Source organism: Xenopus tropicalis, chromosome 2, assembly GCF_000004195.4.
Source record: "Xenopus tropicalis strain Nigerian chromosome 2, UCB_Xtro_10.0, whole genome shotgun sequence".
NCBI lineage: Eukaryota > Metazoa > Chordata > Amphibia > Anura > Pipidae > Xenopus > Xenopus tropicalis.
The window spans coordinates 3,335,004-3,354,731 of NC_030678.2; the positions used below are offsets into that span (position 1 = coordinate 3,335,004).

At 55.0% G+C, this 19,728-nt stretch overlaps 1 protein-coding gene across 2 annotated transcripts; it reads right to left on the reverse strand.

Moving 5' to 3' along the window:
- Positions 1 to 1,563: 1,563 nt before the first annotated feature.
- Positions 1,564 to 18,719, reverse strand: LOC100490688 (THAP domain-containing protein 1-like). Of its 2 annotated transcripts, none has more exons than XM_031896443.1 (2): positions 18,614 to 18,719; positions 1,564 to 2,453 (listed from the first exon to the last, which is right to left on the reverse strand). In XM_031896443.1, exon 2 carries the CDS (start codon positions 2,442 to 2,444, stop codon positions 1,779 to 1,781), a length of 666 nt encoding a protein of 221 aa, XP_031752303.1. In that variant the 5' UTR covers positions 2,445 to 2,453; positions 18,614 to 18,719; the 3' UTR covers positions 1,564 to 1,778. The 2 variants fall into 2 exon arrangements, with proteins under 2 accessions (XP_031752303.1, XP_031752304.1); XM_031896444.1 differs by having other exon boundaries at positions 1,564 to 2,462; positions 18,614 to 18,718.
- Between the last annotated feature and the right edge of the window lie 1,009 nt (positions 18,720 to 19,728).

Sequence of the window (19,728 nt, forward strand, 5' to 3'; positions counted from 1 at the left end):
TACTGTACGGGGGCATTTAGTGGTTCTGCCCTTGCCCTGCTCCCCCACAGTGCCCAGCGCATAACTGATACCCCAAGGGCAGAACTCCCTCTGGTCTTGTTGGTAATTGGACAGGGGCTGCTTAAAGGGGCGGTTCCGCTTAGAATAAACTTTTAGGATATTATTTCTTTGCATTAGTCAACATTTTGTTCTGCAGCAGCGCTATCAGGTTGCTAGGAAGCCACTGACCCTAGCAACAAGGCAGAAAGTGTGGAATAACCACTAAAATAACACCAATGCCTGGAAACCTTTGTAACTTCACATTAGAGAAATTAATTCCAATAAAAGAAACACAACAGCAAGCTTTTCCTTTAAAGGGCAAGGCATAGAATCCTATTATAAAAAAATGCCCCGGCCCAGGTGCCCCTTCTGTGGCACAGAACAACCCTGGGGTACTTTGCTGGGAAGATCGGTGCCACCATTTTTCTCCAAGTGCCCCCCCAGTATATTACATACGTTCCCACCTGAAGCCCACTCAGGTACTTACCTGGGCACTGAAGAACAATGGCAGCAGTAACCCCTCCCCCCCAGCAAAGTAACCCAATCAGTTCTCTTCTATAAAAAACTTTTTTTAAAAATCACCCAGGTAAATTTTGCTCACTTCAGGGTGGCCCCTGGGTAATATTATGTTTCCTTGTCCTTTAAACCCATAGTAATTCTAATATTATCTTCCCCTTTAGATAAAGCAAAGGGAGGCAGCAATCACATTAAATAGATTAGAACTTTATTGGGTCCACACGACTGACAGTTCTATCCCTCAAATGGACTCACAAGAGGCGCCTCCCAAGTCTCTCCCTAAGGTATTTGGTTGGTACTTTGAACCCAGACACCATAGAGAGAGAGAGTATTTTCCACATTGATGCCAAAACCAATCAAACGTGGGATTCTGTAGAGCAGCCGGGCTTTATGCACAGAAGGAAAACGTTTTATCTCTCCAGCGCCGGGCACAGAAATGAAAAGGGATCCCGGACGCGCACCAACTGAGAAAGGAGGTTTCTTATTGGAGAATCCACCTGCATATATAATTAGCACTCAGGCTGCAAAGCTCTGGGATTCTGGGAGCTGCACTTATGTCTAAACCCAACTACCCCGGCATGTCCCGCCCACAATAGGGCACACAGGGCCGCCATCGGGGGGGGGGGCAACTGTACCGGGGCTTGAGAAATCATCTGCACAAGTGGGCGTCGGCCATGTCGCGAAAGTTATGCAAAATTATACAAAAACTTACGTAACTTCCATATCAAGCAATGACAGCGCAGGGCAGGGGCAGGTAGGTGGGAAGGGGTTAAACTTAGGGCAAACCCCACTGCCCCCCAATAATTAGCACATTAATCAGTGGAACTCGTTATATGAGCTGCTTATTATAGAGTCAGCTGATTATATTGCGCACACAAGGGGCGGGGCCTAAGTGTCGGTACTGCTGCTTGTGTTCCTGGGGGGGCCCCGTATAAATACCCTGTGTGGGGCCCCAAAAGTTTCTGATGGCCGCCCTGAGCGCCCATGCTTGGAAGCCATTAACAAACATTTCTAACAAAATGATTTTATTAAAAACAAAACAAAAGGGGGAGGTGCCTGGGAGTGGGAAAGGCCGTCCCACAATCTGAAGGGGCTGGCAATAGCGGGAGCTCAGACCTTGGGGGCGGGGCGGGGGGTTATTATTGTCGCCACCAGGGGCAGAAGGGAGGGTGCAACCAACACCTCGGTAGGGGGGATCCCGGCGTACGTTGGGGGTCTTTGGATCAGTCCATTGGGTCGGTGGAAGTGCTGGCATCTACCATTATTTTTGGGGGGCACCAATAAAGTCCCTCCTGGGGGTCAGTGCTCGTACCCACGTTTTTCATGTAATATCTGGGGTTTGTGCTCGTCCTCTTGTGTTTAACCCCGTAATCCCGGTCGAACTGCGTGTCGGCGTCCTTGGCGCCATTGTACACGGCGGAGCGCGCAAAGACTTCATTGACAATAATGAGCGGCACCGGCGCCCCCACAACGTAGCACAGTTTGTTCATCCCGTCGGCGCCCATACTAGTGGGCGTGTCCGTGCTCAGCACCTCCTCCCGGGGCTTTTTGGGGGGCGGAGAAGGGTTAACGTCCTCCATTCGGGGCAGCGGGGTTTTGCGGTTTGGGAAAATGGTCGGCACGGCGTCCGTAGTGAGAACGGTTTTACTGCCCTGAGTGATGTAACACTGCGGCGTGAAGTGGTCGGAGCAAACGCGATACGGGTTACTGTTCTTGGCGTCCATTATCCTCTGCGCGAAGGCCTCGTGGTTCCCAAAGTCCTGACCAATCAGCTTCAGCCACAACTTGATTCTCGTCAGATTGAGGGGAAAGGCGTGCATCTTCAGCCCCTTAGAGCGAGAAGCCTTGGAACTGTAATTAGTGCAGCCGCTAACGATGCATCTGGGCATGACTTCCACCTGGGGCAACTCACAGGGGGGGAAACAAACTGATCAAACCAGGGCAACTTACCTACCCACCCACATACCTACCCACTGCTACTATAGGCACCATCTCTCCCTACTATACCTGCTGTCCCACAGCCCCAGTCCCTTCCCAGAGGCTATTATCCCCCCACTGCTACTATAGGCACCATCTCTCCCTACTATACCTGCTATCCCACAGCCACAGTCCCTTCCCAGAGGCTATTATCCCCCACTGCTACTATAGGCACCATCTCTCCCTACTATACCTGCTATCCCCAGCCCCAGTCCTTCCCAGAGGCTATTATCCACTGCTACTATAGGCACCATCTCTCCCACTATACTGCTATCCCACAGCCCCATCCCTTCCAGAGGTATTATCCCCCACTGCTACTATAGCCCATCTCTCCTACTACTGCTATCCCACAGCCCCAGTCCCTTCCCAGAGGCTATTATCCCCCCACTGCTACTATAGGCACCATCTCTCCCTACTATACCTGCTATCCCACAGCCCCAGTCCCTTCCCAGAGCTATTATCCCCCACTGCTACTATAGGCACCATCTCTCCCTACTATACCTGCTATCCACAGCCCCAGTCCCTTCCCAGAGGCTATTATCCCCCATGCTACTATAGGCACCATCTCTCCCTACTATACCTGCTATCCCACAGCCCAGTCCCTTCCCAGAGGCTATTATCCCCCCACTGCTACTATAGGCACCATTCTCCCTACTATACCTGCTATCCCACAGCCCCAGTCCAGAGGCTATTATCCCCCCACTGGGCTGCTATCCCACAGCCCACAGAGGCTATTATCCCCCACTGCTACTATAGGCACCATCTCTCCTACTATACCTGCTATCCCACAGCCCCAGTCCCTTCCCAGAGGCTATTATCCCCCCACTGCTACTATAGGCACCATCTCTCCCTACTATACCTGCTATCCCACAGCCCCAGTCCCTTCCCAGAGGCTATTATCCCCCACTGCTACTATAGGCACCATCTCTCCCTACTATACCTGCTATCCCACAGCCCCAGTCCCTTCCCAGAGGCTATTATCCACTGCTACTATAGGCACCATCTCTCCCTACTATACCTGCTATCCCACAGCCCCAGTCCCTTCCCAGAGGCTATTATCCCCACTGCTACTATAGGCACCATCTCTCCCTACTATACCTGCTATCCCACAGCCCCAGTCCCTTCCCAGAGGCTATTATCCCCCACTGCTACTATAGGCACCATCTCTCCCTACTATACCTGCTATCCCACAGCCCCAGTCCCTTCCCAGAGGCTATTATCCCCCACTGCTACTATAGGCACCATCTCTCCCTACTATACCTGCTATCCCACAGCCCCAGTCCCTTCCCAGAGGCTATTATCCCCCACTGCTACTATAGGCACATCTCTCCCTACTATACCTGCTATCCCACAGCCCCAGTCCCTTCCAGAGGCTATTATCCCCCCACTGCTACTATAGGCACCATCTCTCCCTACTATACCTGCTATCCCACAGCCCAGTCCCTTCCCAGAGGCTATTATCCCCCCACTGCTACTATAGGCAACCATCTCTCCCTACTATACCTTGCTATCCCACAGCCCCAGTCCCTTCCCAGAGGCTATTATCCCCCACTGCTACTATAGGGCACCATCTCTCCCCTATACCTGCTATACCCCAGCCCTTCCCAGAGGCTTCCCCCCACTGCTACTAAGGCACCATCCCCTACTACCTGCTATCCCACAGCCCCAGTCCCTTCCAGAGGCTATTATCCCCCACTGCCTACTATAGGCACCATCTCTCCCTACTATACCTGCTATCCCACAGCCCCAGTCCCTTCCCAGAGGCTATTAATCCCCCACTGCTACTATAGGCACCATCTCTCCCTACTATACCTGCTATCCCACAGCCCCAGTCCCTTCCCAGAGGCTATTATCCCCACTGCTACTATAGCACCATCTCTCCCTACTATACCTGCTATCCCACAGCCCCAGTCCCCTTCCCAGGAGGACTATATCCCCCCACCTGCTACTATAGGCACCCATCTGCTCTCTTACTATACCTGCTCATCCAACAGCCCCTAGTCACCTTCCCAGAGGCTATATCCCCCACTGCTACTATAGGCACCATCTCTCCCTACTATACCTGCTATCCCACAGCCCCAGTCCCTTCCCAGAGGCTATTATCCCCCCCACTGCTACTATAGGCACCATCTCTCCCTACTATACCTGCTATCCACAGCCCCAGTCCCTTCCCAGAGGCTATTATCCCCCCACTGCTACTTATTCACCATCTCTCCCTACTATACCTGCTATCCCACAGCCCCAGTCCCTTCCCAGAGGCTATTATCCCCCCACTGCTACTATAGGCACCATCTCTCCCTACTATACCTGCTATCCCACAGCCCCAGTCCCTTCCCAGAGGCTATTATCCCCCACTGCTACTATAGGCACCATCTCTCCCTACTATACCTGCTATCCCACAGCCCCAGTCCCTTCCCAGAGGCTATTATCCCCCCACTGCTACTATAGGCACCATCTCTCCCTACTATACCTGCTATCCCACAGCCCCAGTCCCTTCCCAGAGGCTATTATCCCCCACTGCTACTATAGGCACCATCTCTCCCTACTATACCTGCTATCCCACAGCCCCAGTCCCTTCCCAGAGGCTATTATCCCCCACTGCTACTATAGGCACCATCTCTCCCTACTATACCTGCTATCCCACAGCCCCAGTCCCTTCCCAGAGGCTATTATCCCCCACTGCTACTATAGGCACCATCTCTCCCTACTATACCTGCTATCCCACAGCCCCAGTCCCTTCCCAGAGGCTATTATCCCCCCACTGCTACTATAGGCACCATCTCTCCCTACTATACCTGCTATCCCACAGCCCCAGTCCCTTCCCAGAGGCTATTATCCCCCACTGCTACTATAGGCACCATCTCTCCCTACTATACCTGCTATCCCACAGCCCCAGTCCCTTCCCAGAGGCTATTATCCCCCCACTGCTACTATAGGCACCATCTCTCCCTACTATACCTGCTATCCCACAGCCCCAGTCCCTTCCCAGAGGCTATTATCCCCCCACTGCTACTATAGGCACCATCTCTCCCTACTATACCTGCTATCCCACAGCCCCAGTCCCTTCCCAGAGGCTATTATCCCCCACTGCTACTATAGGCACCATCTCTCCCTACTATACCTGCTATCCCACAGCCCCAGTCCCTTCCCAGAGGCTATTATCCCCCACTGCTACTATAGGCACCATCTCTCCCTACTATACCTGCTATCCCACAGCCCCAGTCCCTTCCCAGAGGCTATTATCCCCCCACTGCTACTATAGGCACCATCTCTCCCTACTATACCTGCTATCCCACAGCCCCAGTCCCTTCCCAGAGGCTATTATCCCCCCACTGCTACTATAGGCACCATCTCTCCCTACTATACCTGCTATCCCACAGCCCCAGTCCCTTCCCAGAGGCTATTATCCCCCACTGCTACTATAGGCACCATCTCTCCCTACTATACCTGCTATCCCACAGCCCCAGTCCCTTCCCAGAGGCTATTATCCCCCCACTGCTACTATAGGCACCATCTCTCCCTACTATACCTGCTATCCCACAGCCCCAGTCCCTTCCCAGAGGCTATTATCCCCCACTGCTACTATAGGCACCATCTCTCCCTACTATACCTGCTATCCCACAGCCCCAGTCCCTTCCCAGAGGCTATTATCCCCCACTGCTACTATAGGCACCATCTCTCCCTACTATACCTGCTATCCCACAGCCCCAGTCCCTTCCCAGAGGCTATTATCCCCCCACTGCTACTATAGGCACCATCTCTCCCTACTATACCTGCTATCCCACAGCCCCAGTCCCTTCCCAGAGGCTATTATCCCCCCACTGCTACTATAGGCACCATCTCTCCCCTACTATACCTGCTATCCCACAGCCCCAGTCCCTTCCCAGAGGCTATTATCCCCCCACTGCTACTATAGGCACCATCTCTCCCTACTATACCTGCTATCCCACAGCCCCAGTCCCTTCCCAGAGGCTATTATCCCCCACTGCTACTATAGGCACCATCTCTCCCTACTATACCTGCTATCCACAGCCCCAGTCCCTTCCCAGAGGCTATTATCCCCCCACTGCTACTATAGGCACCATCTCTCCCTACTATACCTGCTATCCCACAGCCCCAGTCCCTTCCCAGAGGCTATTATCCCCCCACTGCTACTATAGGCACCATCTCTCCCTACTATACCTGCTATCCCACAGCCCCAGTCCCTTCCCAGAGGCTATTATCCCCCCCACTGCTACTATAGGCACCATCTCTCCCTACTATACCTGCTATCCCACAGCCCCAGTCCCTTCCCAGAGGCTATTATCCCCCCACTGCTACTATAGGCACCATCTCTCCCTACTATACCTGCTATCCCACAGCCCCAGTCCCTTCCCAGAGGCTATTATCCCCCCACTGCTACTATAGGCACCATCTCTCCCTACTATACCTGCTATCCCACAGCCCCAGTCCCTTCCCAGAGGCTATTATCCCCCCACTGCTACTATAGGCACCATCTCTCCCTACTATACCTGCTATCCCACAGCCCCAGTCCCTTCCAGAGGCTATTATCCCCCACTGCTACTATAGGCACCATCTCTCCCTACTATACCTGCTATCCCACAGCCCCAGTCCCTTCCCAGAGGCTATTATCCCCCACTGCTACTATAGGCACCATCTCTCCCTACTATACCTGCTATCCCACAGCCCCAGTCCCTTCCCAGAGGCTATTATCCCCCCACTGCTACTATAGGCACCATCTCTCCCTACTATACCTGCTATCCCACAGCCCCAGTCCCTTCCCAGAGGCTATTATCCCCCCACTGCTACTATAGGCACCATCTCTCCCTACTATACCTGCTATCCCACAGCCCCAGTCCCTTCCCAGAGGCTATTATCCCCCCACTGCTACTATAGGCACCATCTCTCCCTACTATACCTGCTATCCCACAGCCCCAGTCCCTTCCCAGAGGCTATTATCCCCCACTGCTACTATAGGCACCATCTCTCCCTACTATACCTGCTATCCCACAGCCCCAGTCCCTTCCCAGAGGCTATTATCCCCCCACTGCTACTATAGGCACCATCTCTCCCTACTATACCTGCTATCCCACAGCCCCAGTCCCTTCCCAGAGGCTATTATCCCCCCACTGCTACTATAGGCACCATCTCTCCCTACTATACCTGCTATCCCACAGCCCCAGTCCCTTCCCAGAGGCTATTATCCCCCCACTGCTACTATAGGCACCATCTCTCCCTACTATACCTGCTATCCCACAGCCCCAGTCCCTTCCCAGAGGCTATTATCCCCCACTGCTACTATAGGCACCATCTCTCCCTACTATACCTGCTATCCCACAGCCCCAGTCCCTTCCCAGAGGCTATTATCCCCCCACTGCTACTATAGGCACCATCTCTCCCTACTATACCTGCTATCCCACAGCCCCAGTCCCTTCCCAGAGGCTATTATCCCCCCACTGCTACTATAGGCACCATCTCTCCCTACTATACCTGCTATCCCACAGCCCCAGTCCCTTCCCAGAGGCTATTATCCCCCCACTGCTACTATAGGCACCATCTCTCCCTACTATACCTGCTATCCCACAGCCCCAGTCCCTTCCCAGAGGCTATTATCCCCCACTGCTACTATAGGCACCATCTCTCCCTACTATACCTGCTATCCCACAGCCCCAGTCCCTTCCCAGAGGCTATTATCCCCCACTGCTACTATAGGCACCATCTCTCCCTACTATACCTGCTATCCCACAGCCCCAGTCCCTTCCCAGAGGCTATTATCCCCCCACTGCTACTATAGGCACCATCTCTCCCTACTATACCTGCTATCCCACAGCCCCAGTCCCTTCCCAGAGGCTATTATCCCCCCACTGCTACTATAGGCACCATCTCTCCCTACTATACCTGCTATCCCACAGCCCCAGTCCCTTCCCAGAGGCTATTATCCCCCACTGCTACTATAGGCACCATCTCTCCCTACTATACCTGCTATCCCACAGCCCCAGTCCCTTCCCAGAGGCTATTATCCCCCCACTGCTACTATAGGCACCATCTCTCCCTACTATACCTGCTATCCCACAGCCCCAGTCCCTTCCCAGAGGCTATTATCCCCCCACTGCTACTATAGGCACCATCTCTCCCTACTATACCTGCTATCCCACAGCCCCAGTCCCTTCCCAGAGGCTATTATCCCCCCACTGCTACTATAGGCACCATCTCTCCCTACTATACCTGCTATCCCACAGCCCCAGTCCCTTCCCAGAGGCTATTATCCCCCCACTGCTACTATAGGCACCATCTCTCCCTACTATACCTGCTATCCCACAGCCCCAGTCCCTTCCCAGAGGCTATTATCCCCCCACTGCTACTATAGGCACCATCTCTCCCTACTATACCTGCTATCCCACAGCCCCAGTCCCTTCCCAGAGGCTATTATCCCCCCACTGCTACTATAGGCACCATCTCTCCCTACTATACCTGCTATCCCACAGCCCCAGTCCCTTCCCAGAGGCTATTATCCCCCCACTGCTACTATAGGCACCATCTCTCCCTACTATACCTGCTATCCCACAGCCCCAGTCCCTTCCCAGAGGCTATTATCCCCCCACTGCTACTATAGGCACCATCTCTCCCTACTATACCTGCTATCCCACAGCCCCAGTCCCTTCCCAGAGGCTATTATCCCCCACTGCTACTATAGGCACCATCTCTCCCTACTATACCTGCTATCCCACAGCCCCAGTCCCTTCCCAGAGGCTATTATCCCCCCACTGCTACTATAGGCACCATCTCTCCCTACTATACCTGCTATCCCACAGCCCCAGTCCCTTCCCAGAGGCTATTATCCCCCCACTGCTACTATAGGCACCATCTCTCCCTACTATACCTGCTATCCCACAGCCCCAGTCCCTTCCCAGAGGCTATTATCCCCCCACTGCTACTATAGGCACCATCTCTCCCTACTATACCTGCTATCCCACAGCCCCAGTCCCTTCCCAGAGGCTATTATCCCCCACTGCTTACTATAGGCACCATCTCTCCCTACTATACCTGCTATCCCACAGCCCCAGTCCCTTCCCAGAGGCTATTATCCCCCCACTGCTACTATAGGCACCATCTCTCCCTACTATACCTGCTATCCACAGCCCCAGTCCCTTCCCAGAGGCTATTATCCCCCCACTGCTACTATAGGCACCATCTCTCCCTACTATACCTGCTATCCCACAGCCCCAGTCCCTTCCCAGAGGCTATTATCCCCCCACTGCTTACTATAGGCACCATCTCTCCCTACTATACCTGCTATCCCAGCCCCAGTCCCTTCCCAGAGGCTATTATCCCCCCACTGCTACTATAGGCACCATCTCTCCCTACTATACCTGCTATCCCACAGCCCCAGTCCCTTCCCAGAGGCTATTATCCCCCCACTGCTACTATAGGCACCATCTCTCCCTACTATACCTGCTATCCCACAGCCCCAGTCCCTTCCCAGAGGCTATTATCCCCCCACTGCTACTATAGGCACCATCTCTCCCTACTATACCTGCTATCCCACAGCCCCAGTCCCTTCCCAGAGGCTATTATCCCCCCACTGCTACTATAGGCACCATCTCTCCCTACTATACCTGCTATCCCACAGCCCCAGTCCCTTCCCAGAGGCTATTATCCCCCCACTGCTACTATAGGCACCATCTCTCCCTACTATACCTGCTATCCCACAGCCCCAGTCCCTTCCCAGAGGCTATTATCCCCCCACTGCTACTATAGGCACCATCTCTCCCTACTATACCTGCTATCCCACAGCCCCAGTCCCTTCCAGAGGCTATTATCCCCCACTGCTACTATAGGCACCATCTCTCCCTACTATACCTGCTATCCCACAGCCCCAGTCCCTTCCCAGAGGCTATTATCCCCCACTTGCTACTATAGGCACCATCTCTCCCTACTATACCTGCTATCCCACAGCCCCAGTCCCTTCCCAGAGGCTATTATCCCCCCACTGCTACTATAGGCACCATCTCTCCCTACTATACCTGCTATCCACAGCCCCAGTCCCTTCCCAGAGGCTATTATCCCCCCACTGCTACTATAGGCACCATCTCTCCCTACTATACCTGCTATCCCACAGCCCCAGTCCCTTCCCAGAGGCTATTATCCCCCACTGCTACTATAGGCACCATCTCTCCCTACTATACCTGCTATCCCACAGCCCCCAGTCCCTTCCCAGAGGCTATTATCCCCCACTGCTACTATAGGCACCATCTCTCCCTACTATACCTGCTATCCCACAGCCCCAGTCCCTTCCCAGAGGCTATTATCCCCCCACTGCTACTATAGGCACCATCTCTCCCTACTATACCTGCTATCCCACAGCCCCCAGTCCCTTCCCAGAGGCTATTATCCCCCCCCACTGCTACTATAGGCACCATCTCTCCCTACTATACCTGCTATCCCACAGCCCCAGTCCCTTCCCAGAGGCTATTATCCCCCACTGCTACTATAGGCACCATCTCTCCCTACTATACCTGCTATCCCACAGCCCCAGTCCCCTTCCCAGAGGCTATTATCCCCCCCCACTGCTACTATAGGCACCATCTCTCCCTACTATACCTGCTATCCCACAGCCCCAGTCCCTTCCCAGAGGCTATTATCCCCCCACTGCTACTATAGGCACCATCTCTCCCTACTTATACCTGCTATCCCACAGCCCCAGTCCCTTCCCAGAGGCTATTATCCCCCCACTGCTACTATAGGCACCATCTCTCCCTACTATACCTGCTATCCCACAGCCCCAGTCCCTTCCCAGAGGCTATTATCCCCCCACTGCTACTATAGGCACCATCTCTCCCTACTATACCTGCTATCCCACAGCCCCAGTCCCTTCCCAGAGGCTATTATCCCCACTGCTACTATAGGCACCATCTCTCCCTACTATACCTGCTATCCCACAGCCCCAGTCCCTTCCCAGAGGCTATTATCCCCCCACTGCTACTATAGGCACCATCTCTCCCTACTATACCTGCTATCCCACAGCCCCAGTCCCTTCCCAGAGGCTATTATCCCCCCCACTGCTACTATAGGCACCATCTCTCCCTACTATACCTGCTATCCCACAGCCCCAGTCCCTTCCCAGAGGCTATTATCCCCCCACTGCTACTATAGGCACCATCTCTCCCTACTATACCTGCTATCCCACAGCCCCAGTCCCTTCCCAGAGGCTATTATCCCCCCCACTGCTACTATAGGCACCATCTCTCCCTACTATACCTGCTATCCCACAGCCCCAGTCCCTTCCCAGAGGCTATTATCCCCCCACTGCTACTATAGGCACCATCTCTCCCTACTATACCTGCTATCCCACAGCCCCAGTCCCTTCCCAGAGGCTATTATCCCCCACTGCTACTATAGGCACCATCTCTCCCTACTATACCTGCTATCCCACAGCCCCAGTCCCTTCCCAGAGGCTATTATCCCCCCCACTGCTACTATAGGCACCATCTCTCCCTACTATACCTGCTATCCCACAGCCCCAGTCCCTTCCCAGAGGCTATTATCCCCCCACTGCTACTATAGGCACCATCTCTCCCTACTATACCTGCTATCCCACAGCCCCAGTCCCTTCCCAGAGGCTATTATCCCCCACTGCTACTATAGGCACCATCTCTCCCTACTATACCTGCTATCCCACAGCCCCAGTCCCTTCCCAGAGGCTATTATCCCCCCCACTGCTACTATAGGCACCATCTCTCCCTACTATACCTGCTATCCCACAGCCCCAGTCCCTTCCCAGAGGCTATTATCCCCCCACTGCTACTATAGGCACCATCTCTCCCTACTATACCTGCTATCCCACAGCCCCAGTCCCTTCCCAGAGGCTATTATCCCCCCCCACTGCTACTATAGGCACCATCTCTCCCTACTATACCTGCTATCCCACAGCCCCAGTCCCTTCCCAGAGGCTATTATCCCCCCCCACTGCTACTATAGGCACCATCTCTCCCTACTATACCTGCTATCCCACAGCCCCAGTCCCTTCCCAGAGGCTATTATCCCCCCACTGCTACTATAGGCACCATCTCTCCCTACTATACCTGCTATCCCACAGCCCCAGTCCCTTCCCAGAGGCTATTATCCCCCCACTGCTACTATAGGCACCATCTCTCCCTACTATACCTGCTATCCCACAGCCCCAGTCCCTTCCCAGAGGCTATTATCCCCCCACTGCTACTATAGGCACCATCTCTCCCTACTATACCTGCTATCCCACAGCCCCAGTCCCTTCCCAGAGGCTATTATCCCCCACTGCTACTATAGGCACCATCTCTCCCTACTATACCTGCTATCCCACAGCCCCAGTCCCTTCCCAGAGGCTATTATCCCCCCACTGCTACTATAGGCACCATCTCTCCCTACTATACCTGCTATCCCACAGCCCCAGTCCCTTCCCAGAGGCTATTATCCCCCCACTGCTACTATAGGCACCATCTCTCCCTACTATACCTGCTATCCCACAGCCCCAGTCCCTTCCCAGAGGCTATTATCCCCCCACTGCTACTATAGGCACCATCTCTCCCTACTATACCTGCTATCCCACAGCCCCAGTCCCTTCCCAGAGGCTATTATCCCCACTGCTACTATAGGCACCATCTCTCCCTACTATACCTGCTATCCCACAGCCCCAGTCCCTTCCCAGAGGCTATTATCCCCCCACTGCTACTATAGGCACCATCTCTCCCTACTATACCTGCTATCCCACAGCCCCAGTCCCTTCCCAGAGGCTATTATCCCCACTGCTACTATAGGCACCATCTCTCCCTACTATACCTGCTATCCCACAGCCCCAGTCCCTTCCCAGAGGCTATTATCCCCCCACTGCTACTATAGGCACCATCTCTCCCTACTATACCTGCTATCCCACAGCCCCAGTCCCTTCCCAGAGGCTATTATCCCCCCACTGCTACTATAGGCACCATCTCTCCCTACTATACCTGCTATCCCACAGCCCCAGTCCCTTCCCAGAGGCTATTATCCCCCCACTGCTACTATAGGCACCATCTCTCCCTACTATACCTGCTATCCCACAGCCCCAGTCCCTTCCCAGAGGCTATTATCCCCCCACTGCTACTATAGGCACCATCTCTCCCTACTATACCTGCTATCCCACAGCCCCAGTCCCTTCCCAGAGGCTATTATCCCCCCACTGCTACTATAGGCACCATCTCTCCCTACTATACCTGCTATCCCACAGCCCCAGTCCCTTCCCAGAGGCTATTATCCCCCCACTGCTACTATAGGCACCATCTCTCCCTACTATACCTGCTATCCCACAGCCCCAGTCCCTTCCCAGAGGCTATTATCCCCCCACTGCTACTATAGGCACCATCTCTCCCTACTATACCTGCTATCCCACAGCCCCAGTCCCTTCCCAGAGGCTATTATCCCCACTGCTACTATAGGCACCATCTCTCCCTACTATACCTGCTATCCCACAGCCCCAGTCCCTTCCCAGAGGCTATTATCCCCCCACTGCTACTATAGGCACCATCTCTCCCTACTATACCTGCTATCCCACAGCCCCAGTCCCTTCCCAGAGGCTATTATCCCCCACTGCTACTATAGGCACCATCTCTCCCTACTATACCTGCTATCCCACAGCCCCAGTCCCTTCCCAGAGGCTATTATCCCCCACTGCTACTATAGGCACCATCTCTCCCTACTATACCTGCTATCCCACAGCCCCAGTCCCTTCCCAGAGGCTATTATCCCCCCACTGCTACTATAGGCACCATCTCTCCCTACTATACCTGCTATCCCACAGCCCCAGTCCCTTCCCAGAGGCTATTATCCCCCCACTGCTACTACAGGCACCATCTCTCCCTACTATACCTGCTATCCCACAGCCCCAGTCCCTTCCCAGAGGCTATTATCCCCCCACTGCTACTATAGGCACCATCTCTCCCTACTATACCTGCTATCCCACAGCCCCAGTCCCTTCCCAGAGGCTATTATCCCCACTGCTACTATAGGCACCATCTCTCCCTACTATACCTGCTATCCCACAGCCCCAGTCCCTTCCCAGAGGCTATTATCCCCCCCCCCCACTGCTACTATAGGCACCATCTCTCCCTACTATACCTGCTATCCCACAGCCCCAGTCCCTTCCCAGAGGCTATTATCCCCCCCCACTGCTACTATAGGCACCATCTCTCCCTACTATACCTGCTATCCCACAGCCCCAGTCCCTTCCCAGAGGCTATTATTCCCCCCCCCACTGCTACTATAGGCACCATCTCTCCCTACTATACCTGCTATCCCACAGCCCCAGTCCCTTCCCAGAGGCTATTATCCCCCCCCCCACTGCTACTATAGGCACCATCTCTCCCTACTATACCTGCTATCCCACAGCCCCAGTCCCTTCCCAGAGGCTATTATCCCCCCACTGCTACTATAGGCACCATCTCTCCCTACTATACCTGCTATCCCACAGCCCCAGTCCCTTCCCAGAGGCTATTATCCCCCCACTGCTACTATAGGCACCATCTCTCCCTACTATACCTGCTATCCCACAGCCCCAGTCCCTTCCCAGAGGCTATTATCCCCCCACTGCTACTATAGGCACCATCTCTCCCTACTATACCTGCTATCCCACAGCCCCAGTCCCTTCCCAGAGGCTATTATCCCACTGCTACTATAGGCACCATCTCTCCCTACTATACCTGCTATCCCACAGCCCCAGTCCCTTCCCAGAGGCTATTATCCCCCCACTGCTACTATAGGCACCATCTCTCCCTACTATACCTGCTATCCCACAGCCCCAGTCCCTTCCCAGAGGCTATTATCCCCCCACTGCTACTATAGGCACCATCTCTCCCTACTATACCTGCTATCCCACAGCCCCAGTCCCTTCCCAGAGGCTATTATCCCCCCACTGCTACTATAGGCACCATCTCTCCCTACTATACCTGCTATCCCACAGCCCCAGTCCCTTCCCAGAGGCTATTATCCCCACTGCTACTATAGGCACCATCTCTCCCTACTATACCTGCTATCCCACAGCCCCAGTCCCTTCCCAGAGGCTATTATCCCCCCACTGCTACTATAGGCACCATCTCTCCCTACTATACCTGCTATCCCACAGCCCCAGTCCCTTCCCAGAGGCTATTATCCCACTGCTACTATAGGCACCATCTCTCCCTACTATACCTGCTATCCCACAGCCCCAGTCCCTTCCCAGAGGCTATTATCCCCCCACTGCTACTATAGGCACCATCTCTCCCTACTATACCTGCTATCCCACAGCCCCAGTCCCTTCCCAGAGGCTATTATCCCCCCACTGCTACTATAGGCACCATCTCTCCCTACTATACCTGCTATCCCACAGCCCCAGTCCCTTCCCAGAGGCTATTATCCCCCCACTGCTACTATAGGCACCATCTCTCCCTACTATACCTGCTATCCCACAGCCCCAGTCCCTTCCCAGAGGCTATTATCCCCCCCACTGCTACTATAGGCACCATCTCTCCCTACTATACCTGCTATCCCACAGCCCCAGTCCCTTCCCAGAGGCTATTATCCCCCCACTGCTACTATAGGCACCATCTCTCCCTACTATACCTGCTATCCCACAGCCCCAGTCCCTTCCCAGAGGCTATTATCCCCCCACTGCTACTATAGGCACCATCTCTCCCTACTATACCTGCTATCCCACAGCCCCAGTCCCTTCCCAGAGGCTATTATCCCCCCACTGCTACTATAGGCACCATCTCTCCCTACTATACCTGCTATCCCACAGCCCCAGTCCCTTCCCAGAGGCTATTATCCCACTGCTACTATAGGCACCATCTCTCCCTACTATACCTGCTATCCCACAGCCCCAGTCCCTTCCCAGAGGCTATTATCCCCCACTGCTACTATAGGCACCATCTCTCCCTACTATACCTGCTATCCCACAGCCCCAGTCCCTTCCCAGAGGCTATTATCCCCCATTGCTACTATAGGCACCATCTCTCCCTACTATACCTGCTATCCCACAGCCCCAGTCCCTTCCCAGAGGCTATTATCCCCCCACTGTTACTATAGGCACCATCTCTCCCTACTATACCTGCTATCCCACAGCCCCAGTCCCTTCCCAGAGGCTATTATCCCCCCACTGCTACTATAGGCACCATCTCTCCCTACTATACCTGCTATCCCACAGCCCCAGTCCCTTCCCAGAGGCTATTATCCCACTGCTACTATAGGCACCATCTCTCCCTACTATACCTGCTATCCCACAGCCCCAGTCCCTTCCCAGAGGCTATTATCCCCCCACTGCTACTATAGGCACCATCTCTCCCTACTATACCTGCTATCCCACAGCCCCAGTCCCTTCCCAGAGGCTATTATCCCCCCACTGCTACTATAGGCACCATCTCTCCCTACTATACCTGCTATCCCACAGCCCCAGTCCCTTCCCAGAGGCTATTATCCCCCCACTGCTACTATAGGCACCATCTCTCCCTACTATACCTGCTATCCCACAGCCCCAGTCCCTTCCCAGAGGCTATTATCCCCCCACTGCTACTATAGGCACCATCTCTCCCTACTATACCTGCTATCCCACAGCCCCAGTCCCTTCCCAGAGGCTATGGTGGGTGCAGGGAAGTGGTGGGTGCAGGAAAGGGTGCAGGGAAGTGGTGGGTGCAGGAAAGGGTGCAGGGAAGTGGTGAGTGAAGGGAAGTGGTGGGTGCAGGGAAGGGTGCAGGGAAGGGTGCAGGGAAGTGGTGGGTGCAGGGAAGTGGTGGGTGCAGGGAAGAGGTGGGTGCAGGGAAGGGTGCAGGGAAGCGGTGGGTGCAGGGAAGCGGTGGGTGCAGGGAAGCGGTGGGTGCAGGGGAGGGTACAGGGAAGCGGTGGGTGCAGGAAAGGGTGCAGGGAAGTAGTGGGTGCAGGGAAGGGTGCAGGGAAGTGGTGGGTGCAGGGAAGTAGTGGGTGCAGGGAAGGGTGCAGGGAAGAGGTGGGTGCAGGGAAGAGGTGGGTGCAGGGAAGCGGTGGGTGCAGGGAAGGGTGCAGGGAAGGGTGCAGGGAAGCAGTGGGTGCAGGGAAGGGTGCAGGGAAGCGGTGGGTGCAGGGAAGGGTGCAGGGAAGCGGTGGGTGCAGGGAAGGGTGCAGGGAAGGGTGCAGGGAAGAGGTGGGTGCAGGGAAGGGTGCAGGGAAGAGGTGGGTGCAGGGAAGGGTGCAGGGAAGCAGTGGGTGCAGGGAAGCGGTGGGAGCAGGGAAGGGTGCAGGGAAGAGGTGGGTGCAGGGAAGGGTGCAGGGAAGCGGTGGGTGCAGGGGAGGGTACAGGGAAGCGGTGGGTGCAGGAAAGGGTGCAGGGAAGTAGTGGGTGCAGGGAAGGGTGCAGGGAAGGGTGCAGGGAAGGGTGCAGGGAAGCGGTGGGTGCAGGGAAGGGTGCAGGGAAGGGTGCAGGGAAGGGTGCAGGGAAGGGTGCAGGGAAGGGTGCAGGGAAGAGGTGGGTGCAGGGAAGGGTGCAGGGAGGCGGTGGGTGCAGGGAAGGGTGCAGGGAAGCGGTGGGTGCAGGGAAGGGTGCAGGGAAGGGTGCAGGGAGGCGGTGGGTGCAGGGAAGGGTGCAGGGAAGCGGTGGGTGCAGGGAAGGGTGCAGGGAAGGGTGCAGGGAGGCGGTGGGTGCAGGGAAGGGTGCAGGGAAGCGGTGGGTGCAGGGAAGCGGTGGGTGCAGGGAAGGGTGCAGGGAAGGGTGCAGGGAGGGCGGTGGGTGCAGGGAAGGGTGCAGGGAAGCGGTGGGTGCAGGGAAGGGTGCAGGGAAGCGGTGGGTGCAGGGAAGGGTGCAGGGAAGGGTGCTAGACCAGTGCAGATATAATGAGGCTGAATACTGGGGGCCCCACACTCCCTACAGTTGGGGCCCAGGATGCTGGGGGAGGGGCTCCGGGTTGGACCCTCCCATAGAGCTCAGAACAGACATGTGACACAGAGGCCTCTGGGCTCCAGTTAAGGGCAAGTAAAGCCAAATAATAGGAATGAAGAGGCAGCTGGGGGGGCAGAAGAGACGGGGGGGGGGGGGGGGGGCAGGGGGCAGGGGGGCAGGGGGGGCACTTACCGGCTCCCCGGAAGGGACAGACTGTGACGGACCGAACAGACCCAGGAAGCAGCCGCTCCGCTATGAGGAGTCACAGGCAGACTCGCTGGGGGAGGGGAAAGCTGTGGGCGGGGAAAGCTGTGGGCGGGGCGGGGGGGGGGGGAATTAAAGGGACAGCGCTCTGATTCTCCTGCGCAGGGATCTGTCACTCACCGGTTATTTCTCTGCTCTCAGTCCGGCGGGAGAGACCGGTAGATCCATAATAAGGAATATAAGAGCCAATCAGCAATAGGAACGGTCCGTGAGATTTTCCTGGTTTGGGAAATCACTAATCACTATCATTAGAAATCAGTGAGAAATCAGTTTATTGGAGGGGGGGGGGGGGATCCATCTGCCCTTGGGGGGGGTATGGGGGCACATTGCCATGTTGGTCACATTACTGTGTGTGCCCTCCGCTATGGGCAAGTCTGTGGCACAGGGTCCAGCCGCTGCCATATTGTCCTCCCCTTAAACAACCCCCACACCAGGGCTGCCATATTGTCCTCCCCTTAAACAACCCCCACACCAGGGCTGCCATATTGTCCTCCCCTTAAACAACCCCCACACCAGGGCTGCCATATTGTCCTCCCCTTAAACAACCCCCGCACCAGGGCTGCCATATTGTCCTCCCCTTAAACAACCCCCACACCAGAGCTGCCATATTGTCCTCCCCTTAAACAACCCCCGCACCAGGGCTGCCATATTGTCCTCCCCTTAAACAACCCCCGCACCAGGGCTTCCAGATTTATTTTTCCAACCAAGTCAGTTCTAAATCCAGCCCAAAACCAGCCAAAAGTTACTTCAAAAATAGCCCAATGAAAAAAAAAATATATATGGGAAAACCTGCCTTATTAGAGTGTATAATCACTCCCCAAGCCCTGTGCCCCCTCCCCAGTTACTGGGATGGCTGATAATTCCCTCTGGGCCCAGTTACTGGGATGGCTGATAATTCCCTCTGTGCCCAGTTACTGGGATGGCTGATAATTCCCTCTGTGCCCAGTTACTGGGATGGCTGATAATTCCCTCTGTGCCCAGTTACTGGGATGGCTGATAGTTCCCTCTGTGCCCAGTTACTGGGATGGCTGGTAATTCCCTCT

Coding starts and splice junctions, on each gene's coding strand:
- LOC100490688 (XM_031896443.1), bottom strand. CDS start 2,444: ATGCCCAGATGCATCGTTAGCGGCTGCACTAATTACAGTTCCAAGGCT.